Source organism: Condylura cristata, unplaced genomic scaffold (assembly GCF_000260355.1).
Source record: "Condylura cristata isolate star-nosed mole 26May11 unplaced genomic scaffold, ConCri1.0 scaffold00015, whole genome shotgun sequence".
Taxonomy (NCBI): domain Eukaryota; kingdom Metazoa; phylum Chordata; class Mammalia; order Eulipotyphla; family Talpidae; genus Condylura; species Condylura cristata.
Genome location: NW_004567116.1, coordinates 32,558,991 through 32,577,167, shown reverse-complemented (window position 1 = coordinate 32,577,167; position 18,177 = coordinate 32,558,991). Strand labels below are relative to the sequence as shown.

The 18,177-nt window shown below is 44.4% G+C and overlaps 2 protein-coding genes across 5 annotated transcripts in view; one reads left to right on the top strand and one right to left on the bottom strand.

The window, feature by feature from the left end:
* The window catches only part of AMPD3 (adenosine monophosphate deaminase 3), a 43,898-nt gene extending 30,624 nt beyond the window's left edge, over positions 1-13,274 (top strand). For all 4 annotated transcript variants that reach the window (XM_012725513.1, XM_012725515.1, XM_004683050.2 and 1 more), the window contains exons 7-15: positions 1,401-1,595; positions 2,628-2,759; positions 3,313-3,476; positions 4,217-4,343; positions 6,681-6,844; positions 7,832-7,952; positions 9,631-9,804; positions 10,329-10,439; positions 11,466-13,274. In XM_012725513.1, the coding sequence (XP_012580967.1) occupies positions 1,401-1,595; positions 2,628-2,759; positions 3,313-3,476; positions 4,217-4,343; positions 6,681-6,844; positions 7,832-7,952; positions 9,631-9,804; positions 10,329-10,439; positions 11,466-11,642 (1,365 nt within the window). In that variant the 3' untranslated portion in view covers positions 11,643-13,274. The remainder of the gene's footprint in view (positions 1-1,400; positions 1,596-2,627; positions 2,760-3,312; positions 3,477-4,216; positions 4,344-6,680; positions 6,845-7,831; positions 7,953-9,630; positions 9,805-10,328; positions 10,440-11,465) is intronic.
* A 2,086-nt stretch (positions 13,275-15,360) lies between these two features.
* The window catches only part of RNF141 (ring finger protein 141), a 25,072-nt gene continuing 22,255 nt past the window's right edge, over positions 15,361-18,177 (bottom strand). Inside the window, exon 6 of the mRNA XM_004683049.2 lies at positions 15,361-18,125. Coding sequence (XP_004683106.1) covers positions 17,975-18,125 — 151 coding nt within the window. The 3' untranslated portion in view covers positions 15,361-17,974. The remainder of the gene's footprint in view (positions 18,126-18,177) is intronic.

Here is an 18,177-nt window from a genome sequence, read left to right as displayed (position 1 = left end):
GAAGGTTGGGATCTGGGACTTCAAAGGGAAGGAAAGCAATTCATAGGAAGATGAAATTAAATGTTTGATAAATAAATGTCTGCCGGGTCATGTAAAGACAATGAGACCTTGGAAGGAATCGGAATGAACAGACCTTGCCAGTTTTCCCCAGTCCACCACATGTAACTCATTCACTGGAAATTAGGTAACAGTTCATTTCATGGAATTATCTATTAAATTCTTTTAGGTAGTAAGGGGGAAAGGAGGAGGTGGAAAGCTCTTCCTGAGTATTTTGGAAATTTCCTTTAGCTGAAAACAAAATGGCATATTGGGTCATATTTTCTCCACCTCAGTGTCCAGCAACTTAGTTAGGTATAGAAGATATGAAAGTCCCACAAGGAGTTGTGGAATCTAACTGAGCTCCCCCGTGTCTTCTACAGGAGAACTGGCTTTCCATAGAGTGTGAGGTGTGTGTGTGTGGGGGGGGGTGTCTAAATCCTGATGTATTTATTCTTTAGGATTAACTCTAAGATCGTTGGCTTTGGACCTCATAGCCTGGGTCACTGGAACTGCTGCTCCTTGGGTTTGGATGCCGTGGGCTTAGGATGAGATGTGGCTAGTTAAGGAAGTGTCTGGTGGTGGCTTCCTTGTGCTTGTGCCCTCTTCATTCATTCCTTCTTGGGGCCTTGCTTTTGGTATACTTTGGGGTTCCAAGAGAGCTCACTGGGATTTTGTGGGTCATTTGGCAGGTCCTCAGGGCTTTATGAGGATGTGTGGAAATCATCAAAACTTTTAGAATCTACCACACCTGTTCATCTTTTCATTCATCCCTCTATTCACCCCATGCATCATACCAGGCTCTGGGTAGAAACTGGAGACATAGACGTGGCCATTGTGGTTCCTGTCCTTGAGGAGCTCCCAGTATAGGAAGCAGAGAGAAATTGACAAAGCCTGGAGCAGAAAAAGGAGAATCTATGCTAGTTTCCCAGCAGGGCAATGACGGATCAGTTGTGCTTCAGAATTGGCTTCCAAGTGGAGGAGGTTTTTGGAAATGTTGGGGTGGGTGAGGTTGGTGAGGAGGAAGGCAGGCATTCCAGGCTGAGAAAATGCAGGGGTCGCAGTGGGGACCACACAGTGCAGTCGAGCAGCTTGGCCAGCGGTATGCTGCGTGCAGTCAAGAGTGGGGTGGTGGCAAAGGGAGAGTTAAGGCTTGATGAAAGCCTGGAATTCCATGCTTAGGAGTTTGAGCTTTATCTTGAGACAGGAAGGCCACTGACAATTTATGAACAGTCAAATGGCTGGGTGATCCAATCTATTTTTAAAGATATCTCTTGATGTTGTGCTCCACGTTGAGGGCTGGGTGTCCTACCTGTTGTTCCAGGGGCTGTCTGGCTCATGGGCTGGTGGGCACTGTGTTGCAGGTGGACACGCACATCCATGCGGCTGCCTGCATGAACCAGAAGCACTTGCTGCGCTTCATTAAGCACACGTACCAGACAGAGCCGGACAGGACCGTGGCAGAGAAGCGGGGCCGGAAGATCACCCTGAGTCAGGTGTTCGACAGTCTGCACATGGACCCCTATGACCTCACTGTGGACTCGCTGGATGTCCATGCGGTGAGTGAGCTCTGCCGAGCACCTGCAGCAGAGAGTGCCTCATGCAGCTTTGACGGAGGACTGAGCCCTGTTGGGAAGCAGCCATGGTAGTGCTTGAAGAGAGGCAGTGCTGTACGCTGCCTTTCTCTTCTAAACATGGAGACCATGGGGGGCAATTTAGCCTTCAAGGACAACAGAGCTGGGAGCAGCCATGTGAGGGAGTCAGGCAGGCTCAAGTTCTAATTCCACTCCTGCCACTGAGGAGTTGCATGCCCTTAAACAACTCGCTTCAACCTGATTTCTTTGCTGGTCAAACGGTGAATGTCACATGTGTTATTGGTAGGACCAACTTATTAAAATTCCAAATGATGGTGCAGCTGCTATGGAAGAAGATATAGACATTCCGCATAACACTCAATATAGAATTGCCATGAATACCAGCAACTCCACTACTAGTAAAAGCCTAAAAAAACAGGAAGCTGGGACTGAAGCAGAAATGTGTACATGGAATCTTAGAGCAGTGTTATTCACAATGACCCAAAGGCGGAAGCAACCCAGGTCCATCAGCAGAGGAGTGAATTGGATAAGCAAAATATGGTCTCTACATGTGATGGGATATATTCAGTGCTGAAAAGAAATGAATTCTGATACATGCTACAGCATGGATGAAATTTGAAAACATTTTGCTAAGTGAGAGAGCCAGACACAAAAGGATAAATATATGTGTCCCCTGTGTGAGGGCCTGTGTTTAAAATGCTTAAGATGGTAACTTACTTTATGCATATTTTACTGCAATAGAAAATTCATAAACAAACAAACCAAAATGCTAAATGAGGTGAGGTGGAGACAGTGCTGTAGGAAGTCCAAGTAGGGGGGGGGGGCAGTGTGGGTTGTGCCCTACCTGGGTCTTTGCTCACTCAGCCAGTCCCGCTGCTAGCACAGTCCCGCATTCATGAAGCCCCGCCTTCCACCGAGGGCCTCAGCAGAGGACCCCAGGAAAGGTGGGAGCTGTAGAACAAGGTGGTGATCTGACTGATGGTCTCTTCTCTCCAGGGCCGGCAGACGTTCCATCGCTTTGACAAGTTCAACTCCAAGTACAACCCTGTGGGGGCCAGTGAGCTGCGTGATCTGTATTTGAAAACAGAAAACTACCTGGGAGGGGAGTACTTTGCTCGGATGGTCAAGGCAAGTGCGCGTCGGCCCCGCAGGCCTTCTCAGATACTGACAGCGTCTGCGTTCAGACAGTGGGGGCCCTGCATGGCCTCTGAGCCTCTCTCCCGCTTGGAAATGCACCCTTCAGCTCAGGCAAGGGCTCAGTGCCACGCTATCGCCGTGGCCACAGCTCCCGCGAGCCAGCAGCTGTTCGCTCTGCATGCTGACTGTGCCCACAGAGAAGGGATAGGCTGTCCACCCCCAGCCATGCTCCCAGCATTCACGCTTGCTGCTGCCCTGTCTGTTTGCAGCCTGGTCTCGGCTGGGTGCACTTTACCTCCATGTGGAGACAATTCTGCTGCCATCTGCTTACACTTAGTTATCAGCTGCAGGCCCAAGAGTTTTCCTCCCCAGGAAGGAGCCTTTGCTGAATTGGAACAATTGCTTAAATGGCAGCAAGGGGTCAGGTCTCCCCGGCCCAGGGAGGGGCAGGCGGCCGCAGTTGCTGTGGGAGCCAGCAGCTGGGGATAGAGGTCTTCTGGGCAGCTGGGATGTATTGGGTTGACCTGAAGTTTTCTTGGTACAGGAGGTGGCCCGGGAGCTGGAGGAGAGCAAGTACCAGTACTCAGAGCCCCGGCTCTCCATCTACGGCCGCAGTCCCAACGAGTGGCCCAACCTGGCCCGCTGGTTCATCCACCACAAGGTGTACTCACCCAACATGCGCTGGATCATCCAGGTGCCCCGGATCTAGTAAGTAAGGCAGCACCTCTGTCTGCTTGTACCCTTTGGGAAGGCCGGCCTGTCCCGCCAGGTCTGCGGAGTCTCTCTTGAGGGGTGCGGTCAGTTGTGGTGCCAGCGTAGGTCTCTCCTTCCCAGGGGCTTCCCCGCAGAGGACAAAAAACGTCCTTGTGACACTTCTTGTTCCTTAAAGTACACGTGCAGAGGCCTGGTAGGAACTACTGCCTGTCTTCTCACTGGGCTTTAGGACGTCCCTTTCTGTGAACCCAGGGTATGGGTGAGCCGGGGGTGGCCTACATTGCTGGTTCTTGGCTTTGGCTCAGACCACCCGTGTCCTCTTCAGGTGTCTGGCCAGTGTGGGGGCCACAGCCTCTGGATGGGTTGGGACCTGTGCTTTAGAGAAACTAACCTATGTGGCAGAGAATTTGGGCCCCTGGGAAATTTGAGGTCTTATCTCTTAGCTGATGAGTCCTAGTCAGCCTGGACGCCACCACCCCACTTCTAGCATGGTCTCTGGCTCTCACTCCGAGGGACATGGGTTGGTTCTGAGTGTGCCCAGTGGTACAGCACTTGCTGAACATTGAAGAGGAAGGGGTGAATCTGTGCTCAGACCACTTCTCTGAGCCTTCTCTGGCTGTTTAATTAGGGGCGTGGATTGCCTGAGGAGGTGACTGAGGCCCACTCCTCCCACAGGCCAAGAGGACTGCACTGCTGGGTCCACCTTTATCAGTGAGTTTTTGCTTTCCCCCCAGTGACATATTTAGGTCAAAGAAGCTGCTGCCAAACTTTGGGAAGATGCTGGAGAACATCTTCCTGCCCCTCTTTGAGGCCACAATCAACCCCCAGGATCACCGAGAGCTTCACCTTTTCCTCAAATATGTGAGTGTGGGTGGAACTACCATGGTGGTGAGGGGAACTGAGGGGTCCACTGGGTTGGATCAGATCAATGTACCTCAAGGGGGGCTGCTAGCCCCAAGAAGTTGAATTTCTAAAAGAGCTTTGGCCAAGGCAAGTGCCCTGCTCTGGAGTAGCCTGCACCCCCTGCTGGGAAGCAGTGGAAGACAATACTGCGGGGTTACTACCTGCAAGATGGGGCTGGGTGACTGCACTGGCCCCAGGCAGCTGCCCCACTTTACCTGGAACAGTGCTCCTCACATCTTTCTTGGTTAAGGGCACAAGTGCCAAAAAGAATATATTTACCCTCCAAATCTGTGTATAAACTGGAGCTAAAGTTATGGGAGAAGAAGCGAAGGGATGGAGAGACTGAACTAGAAAAGGCATTAACTGGGCAGGGCACCTCCCTGCACATGCCTGGAGTGGAGGTGGCTGCAGAGAGTGAGGAGCAAATTCAGTACCTGGTGGAGGTTCTGGGTATTGTTGACAGGAGGAAGGAACCCAAGATTCCAGAGGACCGGGGGAGGGCTGGTGGGGTTGAGTGTGGGGAGTTGCCAGGAAAAGCCTTGAACTGGCTGCAGGACATCATGCATTTGTTTTTGGTGAATATCATTGTGTCTGGTGTGTGGAGAATGGCCTGGAACAGAAGGTAGAGGCGGCTGGGGAAAGGACACAAGTGAGAGTCAGGAGGTCTGTTCCAGCCACAGCGCACGTTTACTGCACATTTGCTGCCAGTCAGTGACTGACTCCACAGCACCATCTGGTTTCTGCCTCCCAGTGACTGTATCTTGAACAGATTTGTCATCGTACGCTTGCTGTATGGTAGATGCTGTGTGAAGTGCTCTCCTCGGATTACCGCCCTTAATCCTCACACAGCCCTATAAGCTTCTAACTCCAGTTTATACACTAAGAGAATAAAACTGAGAGATCACAAAGCTAAGGAGTGGTACAGTGGATGTCTTATCTGGCAGCTTGACTCTGGAGGTATCTTATCCCCAAACTGTGCTTCCTCCAAAAAAAAAAAAAACAGTGAGGCAGGCAAAGGATTCTGGGCAAAACCTGAAGGTGTTTGGAATTCACGGCATCTGGGCAAAACCCGAAGGTGCACAGAAGGGCCCGGCTGCTGCCCTAGTGCGAGCAGATGGTGCACCTTTCAGGTCACTGCGGCTGTGGCAGCGAACATGGGAAGTGCAGGAAGAGGAGAGGGAGACCCAGTGGCGAGGCCCTGAGTCAGCTGGATACAGAGCATAGGAGAGGAACCTGTACCAAGCCTCAGGAGTTCAGCTGAAGTAGGAAGCTAGTGAAATGGTCCCCGAGACCTGTCCAGACCATACTTAGAGCTATCGTGGTGACCCTGTCCTTGTCTTGAGCCCATGACTCTGTGACACGGGAGATTTTGGCCAAGACCCTTATGGTACCTTCCTTGCTCTTCTGGGACCCTATTGCCCATCTAGGGTAGAGCTGGCTGTGGCCTGGTTTGGATCTGTTGGTAAGCGAGGCGGACCATCTCTGAGAAGCCTCATTCCCAAACACTACGGTAACTGAGGAAGAGGAAGAGAAAGAGACGTGTTAGCAAAACTGACTCTATGTACTGGCTGAGGGTTCTGTCTTCCACAGGTACATTCTTGGTCATGGCCTCACCTCTGTGACCAGGAGCCTAGGAGGCCTATGACTAGGGTGAGGCCTCTAGGGCTTCACTGGACCCCACTAGAAGGAGCAGAGTCTGCCAAGGATCCCTTGACCCTCTGTTCTGGGAGTTGAACTCAGCCTTAAAAGACGCCCTCTTGGATGGGCCCACCTTTAGCCTGTTCATAAGGCATCCCAGCTGGCTTCTTGAAGGCACACTTGGGGTTGCTCTAGGGCATCCTCCACCTCTAGTCCCAGAGTCCAGACCCTGAGCTGGTGCAGGTCCAGAGCCTGGTTCTCACTGGATTAGTGCCTTGACTGCTTTGACCACAGTGCTCTTACAACAAAGTCCTTCCTCACAGTGCCTCTGACTATTTAATTAGCTTATGTGTGGCAAGTGCCTCAAATAGGGCCTGAGGTGTGGCAGGTACATGGGAAGTGAGTACCTCTGCTCCCCTCATCGTCACTGCTGCTGATGACAGCAGCAGGGGAGAGACTGACTGGACAGGGTGGGGGGAGGGGTGGGCGACTGCTGCTACCCTGCAGTGCTGGCTTCCTCCTTGGTGCAGCAATGGAATGGGTGTTGGGTATGGCCAGCAGGCTGTGGGGTCCCCGGTTGACATGTGAATCTGAGGGGCCTGAACTCAAGGCCCTTCATTGGCCTTGGCTTGATGCAGGACCCCTCTTCCTCCCCAGGTGACAGGATTCGACAGCGTGGATGATGAGTCCAAGCACAGCGACCACATGTTCTCAGACAAGAGCCCCAACCCAGACATCTGGACCAGTGAGCAGAACCCGCCCTACAGCTACTACCTGTACTACATGTATGCCAACATCATGGTGCTCAACAACCTCCGCAGGTGTGTGAGCCTGGCCTCACCTACGTGTGCGTGTGTTCACCTGGAGCCAGGGGTGTACCCAGTACATGTATCCACAGGGATGAGCCTGGACACATGCCCAGATACAGATGAGATAATGCACACAACACACCTCTCATGTCTGTACATACATGTGTTCACACACTCATCCACACCTATGTGTGTTACCTGTCCACACCTGTTACATGTATCACAGGGCAGCACATACTCCTGTTCACTTACCACCCACCGACTGTGTTCACATGTGCTGTTATTCATGGAACAAATCGTTGCGTCCTTTAGGTGAGAGATACTGTCCTGGGCACTAAACATGATGGGAAGAAAACAGTAATCCATGCCCTGAGAGAGCTCACATCCAGTGGTCCTACAGGCCCAGGCCCCAGCGTGCTCTTTCTCTCTCTCTCACATGGATCCTCACAGCTCAGCCCATGGCAGTGCTAGCTGGAGGAGGGGAGGTTTTGAACGAGCTCATGATGGACAGAAGGCCTGGCGATGGGTGGAGGAGCCAGCTGTCCCAAGCTGAGCTGGGGAGATGGGGCTCTAGTGATCTCCTTCCACCGACCTGCTCAGTGGCTTGGAACAACTGGGTCTCTGGGATGGCCCATTTTACTAACAAAAAGTGGACTGTGATTTATCATGGCGTTTACTGCCCTCAAGGGCTATGCATCTTGGATCTAAGATGAGGAGGGAAAAAAGAGGAAGGTGGAGGGCAGAACAGACACTTTCTACCACTGGCATCCACTGTGTTCCCAGCATATGGTGTCTCTTGGTTCTGAGGAACTTTGGGTCTGGGCTTCTGCATTTTGGGAAAGGCAGTTTCCGGAGTGTCTGTCCTACGTCAGCTCTGCTGACCCTGCCATGGTGACTGTCCCCTGGAGTAGGCCCTGAGCAAAGATGCAGTTCCAGGCCTGTGGGGCCCCAGCAGGGTTAGCCACAGGTCCTTGATAAAGAACTTTACTTTTCCTACAGAGAACGAGGCATGAGCACCTTCCTGTTCCGTCCTCACTGCGGAGAGGCCGGCTCTATCACTCACCTGGTGTCTGCTTTCCTGACTGCTGACAATATTTCCCACGGGCTACTCCTCAAGAAGGTAACCAAGCCACTCCAGGAAACCTACTTCTAGTAACAGTCCTGGCTGGGGCTCCCCTGGGGGGCGGAGAGAGTGGGGTCATCTGGACCTTGATCTACCCTTGGGAGTCTCCAGCCAGAGATGCAAAAGGCTGGAACCTATTTCTGGGCTGGGCTGTCTATAATCATTTTGGTTTCATACTTAATTATGAAAATAGTATAATCAGCACCACAATTTGAACTAAATGGAGAAATGAAAAAAAAAAACCCCGCTTTTTTATTATTATAGTAGAGTCATTAGTTTTCTGGTATTGCTAATTTCCATATTTTTTATTTCTAGAACATAGTATCATAATGAACATAGAATTTTGGTTCCAGCTTTGTCCCTTAACATTGTTTAACAAGCATTTAACTGTTGGTCAGATAGTTCACAACTTGGATGATCTGTACTTGATTCAGCCAGTCTCCAGTTGTTATACAAAGTCCATTTAATTTTTCATTTGTGAAAAAAAAAAAGAAAGCAAACATGACTTTGTGCATAGCTCAGACATATCCATAGAAGTGATGTTTGCTCAGACATACCCCCTGCCCTGGCCTTGGGGAGGCCTGACCACACCACCCTTCTGTGTGGGGTGATGCTACATTAGAAAACCGCTCTAGTTGGGTTAGGTCTGCCCCTTCCCATCTCCGAGGAGCTGGAGTATTTACAGTTTCAACCTGAATGTTTGCAGTTAAAGCAAGAACACAACAAAAGCGGGGCATCTCCTAGCCTACTCCACTGGGGTCAGTGCTGGGGAGGGGAGTGAATGCAGGTTGTTTCTTCCAGCACCTTCCTGCCCCTAGCTGTATCCTCTGGAGCCAAGAAAGAACACTTTTTTTTTTTTTATAAAAAGATACATTTATGGCCCTCCCTGTTGGTGCAGGGGGTTAAAGCACTGCACTAAGAAGCTTAAGCCACTTCCACATGAGTTCGATCCCAGCCTGCCCGGGAGGAGATCCACATGGCGAGGCAGACCTCTCCTGACCCGCCTGCTGCTCCCCTCAGCAGTATACTTCGTCGATCTGCCTGTTCTGCACCCCACTCTATCTCTGGTGAATCCTCTTAGCCTCTGCATCTCCTGCCTGTACCCCAGTTCTGTATGAATAAATCAATAAAAATCTTTTTTAAAAAAAGATACATTTATGCATACAAAGACTGGGGTGCAGGCCAGAGGGGTAGGAGATGAGAGGACTCACAGGAAAAAATGGGGAGCAGAACAGGCAGATCTACTGAAATTCACTGTTGAGGGGAGCAATGAGCAGGACAGGAGAGGTCTGTTGCACCATGTGGGTTAGCTCCCTGGCCACTGGTTGAACTTGTGCTGCAGTGGCTGTGGAAAGCCTCACAGTGCTGTGGTTTAACCCTTCGTGCCACCAAGGAGGCCCCTGAGAGGGAGCACTTCTGACAGCAGGTGGGAGGGCAGACCCAGGGAAGGATGTGATTGATGTAAGAATTAAGATGAGAGAGAATTACAGAGGTGCAAGGGAGGTGGTGGTGGTGTCCTGGCTTTGGGGAGCCTAGACTTGGTTGGGATGTGAGCAGATACTGCTCAGACCCCTGGTTTGCACTGCCAAGTGCTTCTTCCCTCCCATCTTCTCTGCCCTCTTCCCAACCTCTCTTCTGTGGCACTTGTCACATGAGTTTGTTGATTCTTTTGCAGAGTCCAGTGTTGCAGTATCTCTACTATCTTGCTCAGATCCCCATCGCCATGTCTCCTCTTAGCAACAACAGTCTGTTCCTGGAATATTCCAAAAACCCTCTGAGGGAATTCCTTCACAAGGGACTGCATGTTTCTCTCTCCACCGATGACCCCATGCAGTTCCATTACACAAAGGTGAGGACTTTAGGAGGTGATGCCTTTAGATGCCTCCGGCAGGGCTGTCTCCCCACTGCAGGGAACTGAGCACATAACTCGGTTCTACCTTCAAGGTGGGGCTGTGGTCCAGTGAAAAAAGGAAAGATCCTGGTAAGGAAGTGTCTTCCTTCAGGGGCCCTCCCTCTGAAAATCCTCAAGGGCATACTGTCATCTCTTTGCTTTTCTCAAGTTTCCCTTCCTTTAACATCACCTCTGTGATCCTGGTAAAGTTATCTGTTTAACGGGAATTAAATTGTCTCTGCTCACCAATCCCTTATTGTAAAATTCATTATGATAGTGAGTCTAACACAGTGGCTGCATTTAGCATGTGTTCAAATGTTAGCTGCCATTTTTATTAATACTATTATCACTATTGTTGTTATACTTTGGCTTGCTGGAGGGAGAGATGAGGAAAGGAAAGGCAGAGTTATACACACAAGGGCCAGCCTTTAGTGTTGATCATCCAGGTGCCACCTAACACATTTACTTTTGTGGGAATTTAGGAAGCACTTATGGAAGAATATGCAATTGCAGCTCAAGTGTGGAAGCTGAGTACCTGTGACCTGTGTGAAATCGCCAGGAACAGCGTGCTGCAGAGCGGCCTCTCCCATCAGGTACCATGGTGATGTGTTGCCTTCTGTCCCTCCTGTCCATTTGTGTACAACAAATACCTGCTGTGCCAGCTACCTCCTAGGCATTGGGATCAGTGGTGAATAGAACAAGTAGGGTCTCTCACGACACTCATGTATTAAGGGAACTCCTGGAAGACTCCTGATTTTCGTGGCTGCTCTGTGACCTTTTTCAAACTCTACTCAATAATGTTACCTCCTCAGAGAGGCCTTCTCAGATCACCCATTCTAAACAAGTCACATACTTGCCATTGTTCTCCATCCCTTTGCCATATGTTACTATTGACCTTGTAACATGTAGTATGTTTTTTCCTGTCTTTCCTTCTAGACTGCAGTTTCAGTTATTTTGTTCTGATTAAACTAGGTCTAGAATAATCCCTGGCATGTAGTAGGCACTCACTGTTTCTTGAGTAGGTAAGAATGGTATCTAGACTGATTAAAAAGTTGGGATCTAAACACCAACACTTTTTTTCCCCCACAGATTCTTAGGTAATTCTGATGGGGAGCCAGGGTTGAGAACCATTGTTCTGGATGGTGCCCTGGGTATCTCCTCTGGTGATGTTACTATGTAGGAAGATAGATGCCAATGCAGAGAAAACTTAAAGATGGAAGATTCAATTTGTGTAGACTGGATTCTTTTGACTGATTCTCTGTTGTCTCCCAGACATGACTTTCTGCCTTTGTCAGTTCTCAGGAGTCTCCTTAGTCTTCATGCCTTCACTTTGCCTTCTCCATCACGTGTAGCTTCTGCAGTTCCTATCTTTCCCTTCTGATGAAGAAAAGTATAGTCAGAAATGAAGGGCACGAATGTGGTTGTCAGGGCAACATTCTTGAGGAGAGGGATGTCGGGGAGAGGATTTTATCACAGCCCCATAGGGAAGGATATCCTGATGGAGGACCTGCTTCAGTGATATTAATCTGATTTGCTGTGGCTAGTGTTAGAGCTGCCATGTGGATACAGAATGTGAATCCAAGATAACTTGTTTCATTTGTATTTCTCTTGATCCGTAGGAAAAGCAAAAATTTCTTGGACAAAATTACTATAAAGAAGGACCTGAAGGAAATGATATTCGTAAGACAAATGTTGCTCAGATCCGGATGGCATTCCGGTATGAGACCTTGTGCAATGAGCTGAGCTTCCTGTCTGATGCCATGAAATCCGAGGAGATCACAGACCTGAATGGATAGGTCCAGCACACTGGAAGTGCACTCTTCCTTTTTGATTTCAAGTCTGCTGTGATTAACAGTGGTCAAGATGATATCAAACTAGGACTTTCCTTCATGGGGATGATGCCTCTGAAGAACTTTCAAACTAGTGATTTTGGTTGCACTGTTCACTTTAAGATTGAATATATTCCCTTTGGTTAATATTTCTGAATAATAGATGTTGACTACTCCTTGGGGATGCAGGAGCTAGGCACTTGTCTGTACTTATTGAATTTTCCAAATATTTCTCTTGATACCACTAGTGCTTGTGTTGTTGGGGTCAGATTTGCCACGGTCCAGTGCCCACTGACATGAGCTTTGTGTGGTTTTGCCATCTCTATAGGCCCTGCAGGCTGAATGCTAGTTGTTCATTTCAGCCTCTGACTGGGTGGCTGCCTTAAACAAAAATAAATTTCAGAGCTTCCTTTCTCAAAGGAGCTACTTTGAGAGAATTAAAATAGAAAACTTCCTTCTTGACAACTTATGTTTATGAATTTCTTAAACTTTTATTTAGCTCTCCTCCCTCCTAGTTAGGAAACCAAATGTGCACATTAAACAGGCACTCCTATTCTGAAGCTTGATTTCCTAATCTCAAAAGTGGAGGGTTTTGGATAAGGTGGGTGTTTTACAAAGAGTGTTCTGTGCATCTCCCTCCCAGATCACTTCAGGATGAGGAAAGGAGGGGGGTGAGATTCTGGGTGCTGCCTTTACTTCTTCAAAGGGACTTTGCTTTCCTCAGTTTTACATTGGGACTTCTACATGTTTTCTCTTAAATTAAGCATAAGACTATGTGACCTGTGTTCCTTTAACTCTATTACTGTATGATTATAACCCAGTTATCATTTTACTTATGAAGAATTAGGGTCAGAGAAGTGAAATCTGCTTAAGGTCACACAGCCAATTAATAATAGCACTAGGTTTTCCTCCCCTAACCCAGTTATCTGATAGGCCTCACAAATGTTGTTGCTGTTGTTGTTCCCCAATCATTGTAACCTGGTGCATTTTTTTAAAGGTGAAATTTCTTCTTTATCTAATATGCAGAGTTCCTCAGAACATATAACTTATCAGGTAGAAAGGATTTTTAAAGATCAGTTTGAATTTTAAGTTTTACTGATGTATACTTTATCTGTGTTAATACCTGTTACCTAGTAGGTGCTCAGTAAATGTATATAGAATAACTAAATGAGTTTTTCTTTCAGAATTTTTAAGGCTATGTGTTCTTAGTACTCAACAAGTTGTCCAAGGATCTTCCTATTTCTTGGGGCAAACTCAGATTATGGGAAGTCTTTCTGAATCATTGTCAAGTTAAAAGAACCCTATTTTTGCTTGTGAAAATGCTTATTAGATTGTCTTGTGACTTTATGATGCTTGTACATCACTGTTTCTTAGCATAAGGAATTAGATATGAAGTCTTTTTACTAAGTAAACATGTTATCTTACAGTTAATCATAAAACTGAATAAAAATTCAGCATTTATCTTAGGCATTTATTATTTTTGGAAAGCCACCATTTGTATGCATTTGCCCTAACATAATCAAGTATTGTACAGTTTTTCATTGTCACTTTATCTGTATCAAGTATTTGTTTTTAATTATTAAATAAAGTTTGTTAGGACTGTGGCTCAATGATTTAAAACTACTTTAATACTATTTATTTATTTAAAAGATGCATTTACTTATGCATGTAAGATTTGAGGTAGAGGCCAGAGGTGTAGGGGGTGAGAGAATTCACCAGAGGCAGAGTGGGGAGCAGAACAGGCAGACTGATTGAAATACACTGGTGAGGGGAACAGTGGGAAGACAAGAAAGGTCTGCTGGGCCATGTGGGTCACCTCCTTGGCCAAGGATCGAACTCATGCTTTAGTGGCTGTGGAGAACTTCATAGTGCTGGCTCTTAACCCCTTGTGTTACTCAGGAGGGCCCAATTAATACTGTGTAAAGCAAATATTTAAGTTTTTTATTTTAAGAATGAGTGTCATGGGAAGTTAACGATAATAACTACTAGTTTAAGTTTTACTAAGACTCAGATATGTATCACATTCACTAGAAAAACTCAAAATTTTCAAACTTATGCTCACCAGATTCAGAAGGTAAACTTTTGCTATCATTTTCTCTAACTTCTGTCCTATTGCAATTTGTAAGCAAAGCCACACATGTTCATTTCCTTTCCCTTAGATATCATTTTAGTCAGTTCAGCCAATTACTTGCTGAATTTTCACATGTCCTACAACTTTTCAGCACCTTCTTCTATAGCACTTTGTATTTTAATGACATAATTACCTTTTTTAGAGGATGAATCCTTACTTTCTTTTGGGTCTGCAGTTGGAATCAAGGGCAACAGTATACTGGCCCACATTTCTCAAAGAATAGGTTTTGAGGCATAGTTCTCTCTTAGTCTAAAAGGATCAAGTTCATGTTATAATTTAATTCAATCTGCATCATTGAAATGATTAATGTCATTGCTCTTTGTCATGTGTAAACAAATAACAGTCTCTGGGATGGTGTTTACTTGCAAGGCCTTTCCCAGCCCATTACTTCCTCTTATTTTGGATTAAAGCAGAGTTGAAAGTACACACCTCTGGCTTTCCCTCTGACCTGAGTGCTGCACTGGTAAAACAACATCCATCTTCCTCTGGGTTTGAGATGCACTGAAGATAACAGTGACATTAATATGCTTAAGTAGTCTATACTTGAACTGTTATAAAGAACAAACGTAACAATTGCAATAGAAGAACACTAATCAAACACACTTCATTGGAAAATTTTACATCCTCAACCTCTAAATATTGTATTGGAAAGATAGAGGCTACCAGAAAGTCAAACTATAAATAGCTCCAAGATTATAAAAATATCTCTCTGAGGAGGTATTTTTTTTGTCAAAAGACAAAATCTTCTAATAACAAAATGTATACTTCTTCATGATAATATATATCAGTACATTTAATTAAAAACAGCACTCCTGGGCCCTCCCTGGTGACACAGAGGGTAAAAGCACAGCACTAAGAAGGTAAAGCCACTTCAACCCAAGTTCGATCCCCACCTTGGAGGTGATCCACAAGGCATGGCTGACCTCTCCTGATCTGTCTGCTGCTCCCCTCAGCAGTTTTTTCATCAGTTCTGACTGTTCTGCTCCCCACTCTGTCTTTGGTGAATCCTCTCACTGCCCCTAAGCCTCTGGCCTGTACCCTAGACATCTTCTTAGAAATGACTTTCTTATTCTCAGAACTAAGATTCTAAGATGCTTCTGTAATTAAATTATTTTATCTTGGAAATGATTTTACAAAATTATCCTGTATGAGTAATAAAGACAGGAATATTAATTACTATTTATATTATATTGTCATTGTATTGCCCATCAAAAGTGAAGCTGATCAGCTGATTTCCCTAATCTCCAACTAGTTTTCTTGATCCGTTAGACAAAGTTTGACTTAACTAAGAAAAAAACAGTTAAACATGCAAATTTTTTGACTGCCTTTAAATGAATCCAACTTACCAGTGTTAAAGGTTACTGCTATCTTTAAGCAGCCTTATTTAGATATTATTAGATATTAGGAAATTGAGTCCAATTTGAAATGAATTTTAAAACATAGCACAAAAACATCACAACCCCCACAGCACAATTTAAAACAGTCCTCTAAGAAATATAAACATTTAGTTATAAGAATGTGAAACTACAGAAGAAAAAAATCTGTTAGCTAAAATTTACTTGCTAAAGATTATTTATTGCACAATTTATCAGTTTGTCCTAATAGTAAACAGATGCCATTACTCTCAACTCCTAAATTCAGTACATAGATATGTCCTTTTCTCTAAACTAAAATTCTATAGCATTAAAATGAGTAAATTCTTTGTTACTGAGTGAGGATAAGGAAAACTTGATAGCTTAGAAACAAATTTCTTAGAGTTCATGAAACCATTTCACAAATCCTAGAAGGCACACATTATATCTCCTAACATAGTAATTGCATTTAATACTTCATATTTAAAAAAGACAAGCTGTACAGATATAAAAAGTATATTTCACCCATTAAACAAATATACAACTTTTATAATTAGTTATTACAATGGAACCTTCCTAACATTCACATCTAAAGAACTATCACCCAGCTTAATGGAATAAGCAAAAACTGTGCTTATTTATTAGCTAAAGCTAATGAAAATATCTTCTTTTTCACAGTAGATCATTTAGTGTCTTGGAACTCATACCAGAAAATAAAGTATGGGTGGTATCAAGGTACTGGGCTTAATGTTAAATAATTCCTTGAAAGGTGAAAGATTCTAGGGGATAAAATCATTGGCTATATCTGCAAAGATCCAATAATTTGTAAATCAATTTTGTTCATTTTCAGAAATGTCTTCAATTAGGCAATCTGAATTAGACTCAGAAAGTCTAATCTAGAAGGACAATTTAAAATCATAAAGCTGGTAAAATTTCAGAAGGATCATCAATTGTAAGATTTTCAAAAATATGTCCCAAGGAACACTAAGAATCCAAGAAGGAAACAGTTCTATAAAGATGACTTGAATTTAATAAAAAAAAGAAAGTTCATTTAAAAACAACTCATTTTAACTGTGTTCCCACCAAATTTTAATATACTGGATATCACCAATACATTAGTGCATGTTTTGATTGGTTAACTTGATAATACTTGTTTTATATAAAAATTATATAAGGAAATTAATTTGACTTTTATACAGTGGCTTAGGGAGTGTAAGTGTATGCATATGTATGTAGGGCTTCTGAGTAATTCTCAGAATTCTACTGCTAAAATAAAGTGAAAACCACAGACTAAAGTCTCAGTTTCTAAAGTAGGAACCTATAAACTAGAGAGAAGGGAACTTTTCAAGGTCAAACAATAATGCAGTACATTGCTAGGCTACTATGAAAGTCTTTGGAACGCTGCTTGTGTAACTATCCTGTGTTTAGTACTCAGCTGCCCCATCATGAATGTCAACCAATTAGTTATCAATAATCTCGGGGTGAAATCGAGCTACCTTTGGTTAGACATCATATCATTATTTTATTTGCATGTCTGTATTATTTTAAAATGCTAGTATTCTAAAATTCTGCCATCAACAAGCAGCAATTTAAATAATATACATTGGTACTTAGGAAAGAATTAATATTTGCAATGTACCAAGAGTAAGTCAGGAACGTTATATGGACCTATAATGTACTTTTTAAAGGAGACATCAGGTCCAAGTTTTATTATATGTTGAAATTTTAACATAAGAATTTTACTTTATAAGCAAAATTTAAAACAATGGTTGAAGTGCTACTAATATCATAATTCCATCATGACTATACTCATTCGGAGCATTTCAAAGGAAGCACATTGAAAAAGTAAGAAAGCCAAATTATCTCCTAATTTTCAGAGAGATGTTTTATGTATATACATGGTTAAAAAGCTATACTCTATTTTCTCTTCTCTTGGTCTAAGAAATTTGAAGACTCTTGAGATCTCAGAAAGATTCCTTCAAGTTAAGAAAACAAAAGCACCATAAACCAATATCGAATGACTTCATAATTTGGACATATAAAATTTAGGATCTGTGATGAAGAAATATTTCCTTCTGAAAAATCCAACATGCACAAGAATTATCAAAAGTGATTTAGAAGTTTCCTGGCTGAGGGAAAGCACTTCTAGTATAGCCAAGAATATTCCCAGCAGGGATCCCTTTACAACCAGCCATGCCCAACCTTTTGGTCTTCACCCAAATTATACAGCACAGGGGAAAAGGCTCTTAAGTAAAAAGTATGTAGTTCCAAAACACACCGCTAGTTAAGAAATAACTGGATCATTTCAAGTAAAAAAATTATTAAAGGAGCGATAATTAACCACAAGGGGGCATACATACTCCTTAGATTCCAGCAGAAAGACAAGTAGTAACATGCACTTTGATGTACTCTGCATTTTCAGTCATTTAACATTTCTCAAATGGTTACAGCTTTTCACATTCAAGGTTTACTTTATAACTAAAAAAATTTCAAAATACTCTTGCTCTGAAAAACACTGTTTCAGAAGCCGCTGGAATGTTGCTGTTACCTCAGCAAAGGATTCAAGAGCAATTAGTTCTAATATATATATCAGAACAGATAAATAATAGGAAAATTTAACCAGTAGCAAAATTTAGTTTACCATAAATGGAAGACATGAAAATTTTATCAAAAGAAATAGGACAAAATGTCAGCATAGTGAAAATAAGGGGGGGGGGGATAAACTGATTTCTGTCTCTGTGCCTAATGGCCCCTGTATTCTACCCTATGACCAAAGTATTTGTAGCCCTCAATAGCAAAAGACCTTTACCCCAAGGTCATGGTCTGTGGGGTTGGCCTGCCTCATCAACCATGTTAAGAATATAGTTAGCCATATCATCTTCAGTGGGTGCATCTGATACCACCCAAGATTCATTTGCTCCACTCATTTGTAGGCGACAAATAGGGCAATTCCGGTGTCGATCACTCCTATTAGAGAAGACAAAGAACAGTTTGCTTTCTTTTTATTTATTTTTTTTAA